The 11,467-nt window shown below is 47.9% G+C and overlaps 3 protein-coding genes across 4 annotated transcripts; 2 read left to right on the top strand and 1 right to left on the bottom strand.

The window, feature by feature from the left end:
* Positions 1-69: 69 nt before the first annotated feature.
* LOC142898343 (trophoblast glycoprotein-like) lies at positions 70-2,196 on the top strand. The gene is made up of 2 exons (XM_076041254.1): positions 70-899; positions 1,272-2,196. The coding sequence occupies exons 1-2, from the start codon at positions 637-639 to the stop codon at positions 2,194-2,196; spliced, it is 1,188 nt and encodes a 395-aa protein (XP_075897369.1). The 5' UTR covers positions 70-636.
* A 985-nt stretch (positions 2,197-3,181) lies between these two features.
* kdf1a (keratinocyte differentiation factor 1a) lies at positions 3,182-8,195 on the top strand. Of its 2 annotated transcripts, none has more exons than XM_076041053.1 (4): positions 3,182-3,548; positions 4,052-5,148; positions 5,482-5,556; positions 7,609-8,195. In XM_076041053.1, exons 2-4 carry the CDS (start codon positions 4,071-4,073, stop codon positions 7,692-7,694), a joined length of 1,239 nt encoding a protein of 412 aa, XP_075897168.1. In that variant the 5' UTR covers positions 3,182-3,548; positions 4,052-4,070; the 3' UTR covers positions 7,695-8,195. The 2 variants fall into 2 exon arrangements, with proteins under 2 accessions (XP_075897168.1, XP_075897169.1); XM_076041054.1 differs by having other exon boundaries at positions 4,049-5,148.
* A 1,346-nt stretch (positions 8,196-9,541) lies between these two features.
* Positions 9,542-11,101, bottom strand: nr0b2a (nuclear receptor subfamily 0, group B, member 2a). The gene is made up of 2 exons (XM_076040920.1): positions 10,473-11,101; positions 9,542-10,049 (listed from the first exon to the last, which is right to left on the bottom strand). The coding sequence occupies exons 1-2, from the start codon at positions 11,029-11,031 to the stop codon at positions 9,808-9,810; spliced, it is 801 nt and encodes a 266-aa protein (XP_075897035.1). The 5' UTR covers positions 11,032-11,101; the 3' UTR covers positions 9,542-9,807.
* Positions 11,102-11,467: the final 366 nt, after the last annotated feature.

Genomic DNA, 11,467 nt, shown 5'->3' with positions numbered 1-11,467 from the left:
AACTAAGGTAAAATACTTTTCTTGAGAAATTAAATTTGTTTTGTTATGAAATTCATCCTAATGTTGAACCACTACAAGATAGATGAGAACAGAGCATATTGCAACTGGATATTCCATCAGACCAACATGTGATACCCAGTAAAAAAAAATATATATACATATTTCTTTTCATTTTATTTTATTGTTAGAATTGTTTGTGTTGTCAGACAGAAAATGAATGCTCTTAGTAAACAATTCTGTAAATCTGCTAAATTGTAAGTTCAAGCAATATATTTCATTACATTGTGTATTTATTTAAATAATGTTTGTTTGTTTTACCGGCATGTAAGCGATACAGTAAAGTTTTCTATCAGTTTACAATTTTACGGTCACTGGTTTCCTTTTGTTGGACTGAGTTGAAATGTTGCGGACGCTCTGATTGCTCCCTGTACCTTTAAGAGAACCAGCAGCGTCTTCACTCGGCGGGCTGTGTGATATGAACTATCATCAATTTACAGGCTCCTTTATTCTTTCAGCGAAGCACATTCAGAGGAGCTGCTGCTGCTGCTGCTGCTGTATCTGCCCCAAAACCATTTTGCTTTAGTTTGGAATTTTTTTCTGGAGTAATTCAACATATTAATCGGCTGCTTGTCCGAGATGTTTGCTCTTTTAGTAGTCCAAGTGTTTTTGGGGGTCCTGTTCTTTGCAGCCCACAACTGTTCAGAGTGCCCCGCCAGGTGTGAGTGTTTTGCCGTCTCTCGAACTGTAAAATGCGTCTCTGAGAATTTGCACGTGGTGCCGCAAAGTTTTCCTGGATATGTAAAGACTCTCATCATCACTGGGAATAACATTCACCGGATTGGAGCTGATTCCTTTGTGGGGCTGGACAATGTCACCAACGTCATCTTCAGCAATAATAGGTGAGGTCAACTCTGTGTGTGTGTTTTGTTAATTAATAAAGTAAAAATATCTGCACTAACTTTCTTTAAAATAAAAAAAACAACTTTTATAAGAGTCAAGAACTTTATTGGCCACATGCTCAAGCTGGATGCAGAGGGAAATATCATAGCTGATTGTGGAAACAGCAAAAAACAACATTTGCAGTAAATAAAGAGAGAGCAGCAGGAACAATCTAGAATAATACTAGATATATAACCAATTTTTGTATAAATAAAAAAAAACAATTTTTTGTGAGTTTATTTTTCTGCAGTTTGCCGATGATATGTCGTTGTGTTGAGACATGAGGATGAGTGTGTTGAGAGCAGGTGTCTGACTGTGACTCGTCTCCCCAGGCTCACTGAGGTGGCCTCCCACTGTTTCTCGGCTCTCCTCAACCTGCGCCTGCTGGACCTGAGTGGGAACCTCCTGAGCCTCATCCACCCGGAAGCCCTCAGCATCGTTACCAGTCCCCTGCAGGAGCTCAACCTCAGCCGCTCACTCTACAACTCCAGCGCCCTGGCGGACCTGAGCACGGCCCTGCGCTGGGGAGCCCTCGGGGGGCTCCTCAGCCTCGACCTGTCGGCGAACCGGCTGGCCTACCTGTGGCCGGCCATGTTCTCCTACCTGCCTAACCTGCAGCAGCTCTTCCTGAGCCACAACTCTCTGGTGTCGCTCCCTGCCGGGATCTTCTCTGGACTCACCAGGCTGCAGGAGTTGGACCTTTCGCACAACAACTTGAGGACGTTGAGGGCTGAGGCCCTGCAGGAGCTGGCCACGCTCTGGAATCTGCGCCTCCTGCTGGGCCACAACCCCTACAGCTGCTCCTGCGACATACGCCCCCTGGTGGCCTGGCTGAACGAGTCGAGAGCCCAGGTGGACGTGGACGACCTCAGGTGCTCCTGGCCAAGGGGGCTGAACCACAGCCGGCTTTGGGCACTCAGCCCCCAGGCGGTCGGCTGCGAGGGTCCTGCCCAGGTAGCGGGGGCCGACTTGGGCATGCAGACCTCTTACGTCTTCCTGGGGCTGGTGCTGGGCCTGGTGGGCGTGGTCTTCCTCTTTGTGCTCTACTTGAATCGCAAAGGCATGAAGACGTGGATCGTGGAGATGCGAGACGCGTGTCGGGACGTGATGGAGGGCTACCAATACCGCTACGAGATCGACTCGGACCCGCGGCTGGGCCAGATCTCGGTGGCAAATGGTGAAAGAAGGATCATCACCCAGGTCCCAACAAAAACACTGGTCAAGTCCAGGACTAGCCCACAACCTCTGAGTATGTAAGGTCAAAGTTCAGCTTGGGTGTAAATAAATGTCCTGCAGCAACATGGTGATAGAAAATGGCTGGATGGAGGTTAGAATAGAATAGATAGAATAGAATGCCTCATTGGGGAAATTTGCATAATTACAGCAGCAAAATGTAGTGCAAAAGAGAAGGAACATTATATTGATTAAAAAGATTGATAAAAATAAAATAAGATATTTATAGAGTAAGAAAGGGAAGAACAAGGTATTTGACTTGAATTTAGCTTAGGCTCATGTCTTTTGATTTGTACTTTTATGATTTGTTTACATAGAAGAGAATAGATTTTTATTGTCATTGTAGCATGTGAGTCATTTTTATTTTTTACAGTGTCTTAGCGTTTTGAAATTTCTTTTGTGAAAACGTACTTATTAGATGACCATCAAAACAAAACTGCATGTGCATGGAAAATATGCAACAAAAGCACATTTTGTAATACATAAAGGCCCAGTGTATACGATGTAGTTGTTTCTTTTTAGACTTTGTGTTTCTTCTTATATGTGTGGAAAAAATAAATTTTAACACGTTTGACTAGCTAGGCTCCTGCTTCAGTGTGTCCGCTGTGAAAGCACTGCTCTGCACTACACTCCTGTTGAGGTGGCCCCACTGTTTCAAAGGGACGATGATGAAGTGTTTGTCCGGAGGGAAAAGTGGGGCAGAATGAAAGATAGAGGTTGGAAAACACCTGCTGGCTCTGCAGTCCAGCCCTTAAGAAGAAGAAAAAAGAAGAAAAAAAAACAAACCAATCCCAGCATGCATTCAGTGCATGCTGAATGCACGCTGGTGAAAAGTCTCATTATTTTTGTTTGACCAAAGCATTACAATAGGATGAAAATTAATATTTTTTGTGGATTTCCCTTTAGAAAAATCTATTTATCTACGGATTCATTCATTTTTGCTCATCGTTTCGTCTCGTCTCACTTCGTTTCTCTCGCCTGAGCTTTTATATCCGCCTGCTGTGACGTCACAGCTCACCTGTGGGTGGGTGCAGGAGCTGCCAGGGATTAGCCGTAGCCGCAGGTGATAGCCAAACACTGGGAGGCTGTCGGGACTACGACTCGGGACTTTGGTTTCTCCCCTTCGGAAAAAGTCCAACCACACCGATGAGCCGAAGAGTCTCGTCCGGCCGAGGCAGCCGCGGCTAGTTCGGAGGGGAAAGTTCGCCCTTGGCGGCGCTAAAGTCGCCGGAAGTCAATGCGCGTCCGACTTGGAGTCTTTTCTCTGCCGTGTTTGCGGCGCGAACAGCAACTTTTAGTCCGTCAGACTTCCGCGGTTCCGCACGTTCAACACGTAAAGCGACGCAAAGAGAACCACCAGTGGTTCAGCTTGTGCGGTAAGTGAAGCTTTACCTGAGAATTGTCCACATTAAAAAAAAAAAAAAAAAAATGTTTTCTTTACTTTACTTTACTTTTTTTTAAATTTATTTTTCAACTGCATGTTTATCGTCAGGCCAAACAGGGCGCGACGTCCTGGGCAACATCAGTGTGTTGTGTTGACACTGTCGGAGTCAAAGACGGGATGTTACACTGGAGACACTGCAGAACTCTTTGATGCAGCGTTTTGCGTGATAAATCAATCAATAAATTGACAGATAAGATAAAATGTTGGTTGTGCAGGATACACAAATTAATTTATTGACTAGAAATAGCGTTTATTTGGTTTTGCAACTTCATGATAAGGGAAAAAAACAATGATGGTCCCGATACTCCACCAGTTGAGAACCACTGCTTTACTGGGATGTGTCACTGCTGCTGCTGCTGTTGTGTTGAAGGCTGCAGGGCCTGGTTAGGAGCTTATTGCCTGCTGCTCTCAGTGACGGTGTCCCTCCACCAGCAGGTTCCAGGCTCCTGGAGCCATGAAGGGCCACAGCTCCGGGGCCCCGGCCACCTCCCGCCACCACAAACACCACCAGCAGCATCACCACCAGCAGCACCACCACAGCTCCAGCTCCAGGGTGGACAAATACCGGCCGGCTAGGACTATTTCCCGGGACAGCTCCACCAGCCAGGACTCAAACAAAGATCATCATCAGCAGCAGCAGTATCACTCCGACCACCACAGACACAGCCGCAGCCGCAGCCACCCCAGGACGGGGACGGGCCGAGGGTCTGAGACTATCGGGTTCATCCCTGGGTCAGCTGACGGTGGTGGGCCGGCGGGCCGTCACACCTGTGGTTCCTGCAGTTCCCTGGGCTGGAGCTCCTGCAAGGCCCTGATCTGCTGCCTGCTCACCTGCGGCTTCTACGGCAGCCGGGAGCCCTGCCTGCCCGCCACCGCCGCCGGCGCCGAGAGCTCCACGGACCACCCGCCCAAACCTGGTGCAGAGTCTCGCCCCCCAAAGGGCGTAGGGGGCGGGGCTGCTGACGGCCAACCCAGCAGACACTCCAAGCTGCCCACCAGCGACAGCTTCCGCTACCCGGACGTTCGCATCGCGGGCCAGACGGTGGTGTACCCGGTCACCTCCTCGAGGGGCAGTCGAACACCCGGCCGAGGGGGCGGCGGGGACAGCCGGCGCCCTGTCAGCGGTGCCAGTCTGCTGTCGATGGACGACGACCAGGAGGAGGAGCCGGAACAGCTGAGCGACGTGGACTCTCTGATCAGCAAGAAGCTGCTGGAGCTGTATGCCCTGCACCAGATCGACCAGCTGGCCCGCTGCACCTCCGACTCCTCCTTCTCCCGCAAGACCAACGAGATCAGCGAGCTCATCTACAGCGTCGCCCAGGACCTCAACCTGCAGGAGCGCGAGGCCGAGTGCCGGCTGGTGCATGGCGTCATTCGGATCAGCACCCGCAAGAACCAGAAGAACAGGAGCCAGGCGGTGGGGCGGCGACCAACCACCAACACCAACACCAACACCAACACCGGGGGGCGCTGCGATGGAACCCTTCCCCCCGACAGCGGCAATGAAACTATGACCTTCATCAGCAGCGACTGTAAGGACCGACAACTTCACAACCTCCTCACGCTTCTGGTTTTATTATTTTGGCCAAAATTTGTTTGAATCCGACGCAGCTCATTGGTTGGCTCTGTGATTCTTTTATGCCCTGAGCGAACCAATCATCTGTCAGCCTGCCACCTCATGATAGACGCCTTGTCTTCAGGGAGGCAAGTCTGCACAGGCTGCTCACCTGCACTGCAACACTGCACACATGACAGAGGAATGTGTGTGTGTGTGTGTGTGTGTGTGTGTGTGTGTGTGTGTGTGTGTGTGTGTGTGTGTGTGTGTGTGTGTGTGTGTGTGTGTGTGTGTTCTCTGTCTGCTACAGTTCCTGAGGTCAAAGTGTCGGAGCAGACGCCATCAGACGAGCTGGCGAGGAAAATGAGACACCACAGCGGGAGGAGTGAGTACTGCTTGTGTATAGTTGGGGGGGGGGTGTGGAGAACCCTGACAGAACCTAAGCAGACACAGGGAGAACATTCAAACTCCACACAGAAAGGCCACAGACTCGGGTGCAACTCAATCAGCTGCAGAAAGCGTCAGCAGTAGGTTAGAGAGTTCAACCCAGTCAAAAAAAAAAACAGTGCATGGAGTGCTACTAGAGAGTTGAACCCTTCAGCGCTGCTGAACCCCGTTAACGCTGCTTAACGTTGCTTCACACTGATGAAACCTGTCAATGCTGTTCACACTGCTGAACCCTGTTTATGATGCTTAACACTATGTAATGCTGTTAATGCTACTTAACATTGCTTCATCTTAAGGTAACCAGGTTATCGCTGCGTAATACTGTTAACATTGTGTAATGGTGTTAACACAGCTCACCATAATTAACGGTGTTTGTGCTGCTTAGCAATGCTTAACGCTGTTCAAGCTGTTAAAACTGTTGAACCCCGTTAATGCTGCTGAACACTGCTTCACCCTAACCTAACCAGGTTAGTGCTACCTAACACTGCTAACGTTACTTAATGCTGTTAACGTTGCTTAGTACAGTGAACACTGATGAACAGTGTTAACGTTGCCCAACATCGTTAACACAACTTTATGTTGATCATTATTGCGTAACACTGTACAAACTGATGAACTATGTTAATATTATTTAACACTGTTAAAGATGATGCAACGTGTCCAGGGTAGTGCTGCTTAACACGGTTGCTGTTGCTTAACACGTGACACTGTTAATGCCGAGTAACACAGTTAATACTGCTGAAGACGGTTTCATGGTGTGGACACCGCTTAACACTGTTAAAGCTGCTGAACACTGTCAATGTTGCTTGTTGTTTTATCCTAGCCCTGTTGACGGTGCTTATATTTTTCATGCTCACAGATTTACGGCCTTCATTAGCTCTGATGCCGAGGTGTAATTATGGCCCGGCGACTCAAGTCTCTGCGGTCTTTTGTCTGTTGCTGCTGCAGCTCCAGGCTCTTTCTCACCTCGTCTCCACTTTCCACTGGCATGCTTCTCGTTAGACAGTGAAAGCCCCGCATTCCTCTCTCCCTTTTCTCTGCATATGAAAATCCCTTGCTCATTAGCCCCCCCACCCCCGCCGCCACCGCCTTTCCCCGCCACCTTACACCCACCCATCAATCTCTCTCTTTTCTAGCCCAGCAGCTCAGAGGTCATTCGACACCGCCTGTTAGCGCTGCGGATCAGGTCCCATTAAATATGTGCAAGCGTTATATGATGTCATCAGGGGAACACCTTGCCTTTCAGATGGATGACGGTGCAGCAGCCCGTTATTGTGAAGTAGCTGGTGTCCTGTTACATACCATTAAGGACTTTTCTAGAATTTTCCCAGAAGAGCTGTGAATGTTTTGGCCTGTTTGGGATCGATCAAGGTGAAAATCAAACTCGGCCGTTTTGAAAAACTTCTACCCAAGTGTTTCAGGCGTCTGTAGTTCTTACAGTAGTTAGTGACTTGTAGTTTAGATGGAAACATTGACAAAAGAATTGCAACATTATATGTCAACAGTATGTTTGGTCTTACGTTGTAGTTGGATTATTATTATATTACACCGGGGTATGAAAAATGCAAAAAAGAAAAGCCATCAGATGTCTCTCATCCTCATTGTGATGGAGGTGTAGATGCTGAACTATTAAAATGTCCTCAAAATGTTGAAAGTAACTTTTATTTTGGTTATGTTGGCCATTTAGGAGCTGTTGCTCTGAGGGATAAGATGGTAAGATGCCATCTAATAAAATAAATAAGAAAAAAAAAATGTTTTTTTTTCCTTCATTCAAACCAATAGTTGAGTGGAAAAAAATCTCTAAAAATCTCCACTCAGGAAGGACTTTTCCCAACATGTGGTCACGAGCAGAGAAGAACCTGCTTAGGCTAACAATCATGATGAATCAGTGGCAGTTGAATCAGTACCAGACAGGGTTTTTTTCCCTTCTCGTTGTTTGTGTAAAGGTGGATGTTAGCCCTCAAGTCACTCAAACGTTCTTGTCCCTCAGCGTTCTCCTCCAGCACCACCACAGCTTACTCGGCCTACCACCACGAGACGGAGACGGACTCGTCCGGAGCTCCCCTCCTTCTCTGAAGAGCCACACAGAACAAAAGCTTAACACGCTGGAACCTCAGCCCCTCCTCCCTTCTTCCCCTTTACTTTTAAAATCCTCCCTTTTGCTGTTACTGACTGGAGCACCTTGTTATCCTGAGCGATTGAGTCTGGCTGCTTTGCTGTTAAGAATGACATTTTCCATAGATGAACTTTTTTTATTTTTTATTTTTTATTTTTTTATACCTACGTTGATACACTAGAAGAGTTGCTAAAACTGCTTTGTGTATTTGTGTACAGTGTTTAAAGCGACCAGTGTGTCTTTATCCAGAGACTGAGTGTGAGAGGAAACTGTCGCCATTCTTCATTGTGTGATTGTTGTTGTTGTCGTTATGCAATGGTTGTACATGCACAGGTTTGTCTGGGGTCGCTAATTCCTGCCATATTAACTTCTTTTTTTTAAAAGATTGTCTTGACCCCGAAGCTGCAGAACGTTTTTTTTAAGCCATATTTGGATGCACATGTTGTCGTACTGATGTTACTTTCTTGGTTGTTAAACTGTTTAGTTTTTTTTATTCACTGGCCATCTCCTGTTTTTAACAGAATAATTAAAAAAAAAAAAAAAAAATCATCCTCTATTTTGTCTTTTGATGTGTATTTGATAAGGAAGAATGTTCCGACATAAAAGTTAGTCGACTTTGCTGGAGAACCAAAGCAAAATAAGTTCATTAGCCACATTGGCTTCATTTCTTCTGCTCTCCGTGTTAACAGAGTCCCTTTCACAACATTTTTTTTTTTACTCTTTAGCCTACTATTCTGCTGAATCATTTGAATTATTGTTGTCTCGGGAGGTCACCGTGCCGCACCACACAGGCCTTCTTGGCCCAGAGCAAAGGGAGAAACTAGTTTGGCTGGTTCTGTCAAAAAGGAAATAAAATCCCTGGGTTTGTCTCTGTCGGTTGCAAAGCAGCGGGGACCAGCCTGATGTCTGGATTTCTCCAACAAGCGCAGACTTCAAAATGTGCTTCATTCCCACTTTGAGTATTTACAACTGAGGAGAAGATCAAACTGACAGAGTGCAGGCCTTTTCAGTTTGTTTTGATTCATCAGTTGCCTTGAATTGGACAAAAACCTAAGAGGAGAAAGATCTTTTTTTTTTAATTCCACATGAGACAAAAAGTTCCTTCCAAGAAAAATGATGATGAATCTTAACTTTTTCTATTCCAAGCAGAGAGACTTTCAAACTTGCTGCTGCTGCTGCTGCTGCCCTGCTCAACCCTGTTTGCTGCGTCTCTCTGCCCCCACCAACACATTCCAGTTTTACCTGTATGCAGTGTCATGGAAAGGCTCACAGTTTCACAACCAACATACCACAGGCTGAGCTGTGAGAGACAAGAATGAGCGCCCCGTCGCTCACACGTAGCCTGCAGCTTTCCAGCATCAAAGTTTCCACGGATAGCTTAAATTTTGCATTCTACCCCCCAAAAAAAATAGGTTTAGCTTTAAAAAGGTGCATTCGAGTTGAATACGCAGTATCTTTTATTTAGCATTGATTTAGATTTTTGTGTGAATCTGATTTCATGCTCCGCCTCAGTTTGTCAGATTAGATTCGGTATGTGTCAGTACCACCATCTAGCACTAGAGGGAGACAAAGGACCACAAAGAGGTGGGGAGCGGTCGTGGTTGCCTCCGAGTGTGGCCTAATACTTGATAAAAAAAATAAAAAATAAAAAAACTACTTGATGATTTATAAAAGTGATTGAGTATTACATCATGAATCCGACCTGCGCTGCTATTGTATGATGAAAAAAACCCCACTCAGGTAAAAAAAAACAAAAAACAAAACCACAAACACTTGTTTTTGTGCATTATGTTCACGTATAAAAAATATATTTATTTACTATTTCAGTATAGAATTCAGTTATTTACAACACCACAGAAAACAGAAAATGTCTTCAAGATAAAATATAACAATAATAATAATGGTAATAATAACAGTCCTCATGCTGACGTCATCTTTGTCATTCTGGGCCCACAAAGTCTTGTCAGTCTTATGACCCCGGCCTCAGTGGGGTCACTGTGCTGTGACCTTCCAGTCCGCTGTCATTCTGATGGACAAGCAGCTGACAGGCAGGTGCAGCAGACAGCTGGTTCCCTATCTGAAGAAGAGCATGTCGACCAGTAGCTCCATAAGGTCGGCCTGTCCAATGACGGGCCTGAAGAAGAGTTCGCACACGAGGCTGGGCGTGATGCTCTGCAGCAGGGAGGCCGCCAGGAGGATCCGGGCGAAGCGCTCCTGGTGGCCGGGGTGGAGGATCTGCACCACCTCGTTGAGGGCGTGCTGGGCCTCCTGCTGCAGGCTCTCCACAAACAGCGTGGCCTTCAAGTCTGGAACATCTGTCCAAAGAGGAGACACTGGAGTTACACACACATACTCACACACTGCAGATAGGTGTCTGGAACTAAGGAGGAGGAGTAGGGGCAGGGAGGGGAGGAAGGAGGAGGAGGAGGGGGGAAATGAGGATGCAGAGGAGGAGCAGAAGGAGGATGAGGAGGACACAAAGGAGAAGGAAGAGGAGGAGGAGGAGGAAGAGGTGGTGGAAGAGGAAGGAGGAGATGGAGATGGAAGAAAAGGTGGAGCAGGAAGGAGAGGAAAGAGGAGGGGAAGGACGAGGAAGAGCAGCAGAAGGAGAATGAGGAGGAGGAGGAAAAGGAGAAGTAGCAGCAGCTCGGGGAGGAGCAGGAGACAGCAGGAGGAGCAGCAGCAGAAAGAATAGGAGAAAGAGGAGGACGAAGAGGGGGAGGAGGAGAAGGATCTACCTGGGTTGAAGATGGCCGTCCCTTTCAGGTAGGCAAACTCCTTGGGACTCAGATCCAGACTCCAGAACTTTCTGAGGCAGGACTTCAGCTTGCTGACTCCGGCCATGGTGGGCTGCTCCCCCTGCTGGCCGGGCCCGTTCTGACGGTTGAGCAGGATCTTCTTCAGCATGCTGTCAGTGGGGGTGTCGGTCACCTGGAAGTCCAGGCGCTCCTGGGCCAGACCCAGGATGAAGAGCGGCGCCCAACAGCTCCTCAGCAGCGAGAACTGGTCGGCGCGGGGCATCTGGTTGAAGGCGGGCAGGTTCTTCATGAAGCGGACGGTCTTGACCAGAATGGCCGTGGCGTCCCTGCAGATCTCGGACGGGTCCTGGAGGCACACGGTCCGCCGCTGCTCCTCGCAGCTGCACCTGCGAGGAGCGGCGGCAGCGGCGGCGCCGTAGCCGAGGAGGTCGTCCTGGCCGATCCCGGTGGTCCCACCGACATCCATCCCACTGAGGATGTTGAAGAGGATGGTGGGGTGGTACTTCCGGTCGCTGGAGCACTCGCACTCCAGGTCCATGGGACAGACGTCAGGAGAGCCCAGTGAAGGAGGAGGAGGTGGAGGTGGTGGTGCTTCTCAGGAGCTCACAGGTGCGACTGCTATTTCCTCGATTTCACCAGTTGTATATATAAGCCCCCACCCATCCACCCCCGCCCCGCCCTCCCGCTGGGTGAACCTTGACTTGTCAATACGCTGTAAAAACAAGCAGCGGTGGTTCTGACTCAACAGCCCTCGAAGGCTGATAAGCTTTTCTCAATGAAGACTGAGCTGCTGCTGCTGCTGCTGCTGCTGCTGGAGGAATCAAGCTGACACAGGTGGCAAAAATATTCAATTCTTTCTGTAACCGAAGTAAAAGTACAGGTATTTCATACAGATACTGTCACAAAGAAATACTCTGGTAAGAGTAAAAGTACTCATTCAAGTACTAATCAACTCCTTTACTCATGTGAAAGTA

The sequence above is a fragment of the Nelusetta ayraudi genome, unplaced genomic scaffold (genome assembly GCF_046127955.1).
Source record: "Nelusetta ayraudi isolate G7.1 ecotype Tasmania unplaced genomic scaffold, CSIRO-AGI_Nayr_v1 ptg000063l, whole genome shotgun sequence".
NCBI classification, from domain to species: domain Eukaryota; kingdom Metazoa; phylum Chordata; class Actinopteri; order Tetraodontiformes; family Monacanthidae; genus Nelusetta; species Nelusetta ayraudi.
This window is presented reverse-complemented; position numbering and strand designations above follow the sequence as displayed.

What these genes read in the sequence shown, in the direction of transcription:
- LOC142898343 (XM_076041254.1), top strand. Translation starts at nt 637, where the DNA reads ATGTTTGCTCTTTTAGTAGTCCAAGTGTTTTTGGGGGTCCTGTTCTTT. An exon ending in GTCATCTTCAGCAATAATAG is followed by an intron (nt 900 to 1,271) that starts GTGAGGTCAACT and finishes TCGTCTCCCCAG; the next exon opens with GCTCACTGAGGTGGCCTCCC.
- kdf1a (XM_076041053.1), top strand. Translation starts at nt 4,071, where the DNA reads ATGAAGGGCCACAGCTCCGGGGCCCCGGCCACCTCCCGCCACCACAAA. An exon ending in GACCTTCATCAGCAGCGACT is followed by an intron (nt 5,149 to 5,481) that starts GTAAGGACCGAC and finishes TGTCTGCTACAG; the next exon opens with TTCCTGAGGTCAAAGTGTCG. An exon ending in GAGACACCACAGCGGGAGGA is followed by an intron (nt 5,557 to 7,608) that starts GTGAGTACTGCT and finishes CTTGTCCCTCAG; the next exon opens with CGTTCTCCTCCAGCACCACC.
- nr0b2a (XM_076040920.1), bottom strand. Translation starts at nt 11,031, where the DNA reads ATGGACCTGGAGTGCGAGTGCTCCAGCGACCGGAAGTACCACCCCACC. An exon ending in GACGGCCATCTTCAACCCAG is followed by an intron (nt 10,050 to 10,472) that starts GTAGATCCTTCT and finishes CTCTTTGGACAG; the next exon opens with ATGTTCCAGACTTGAAGGCC.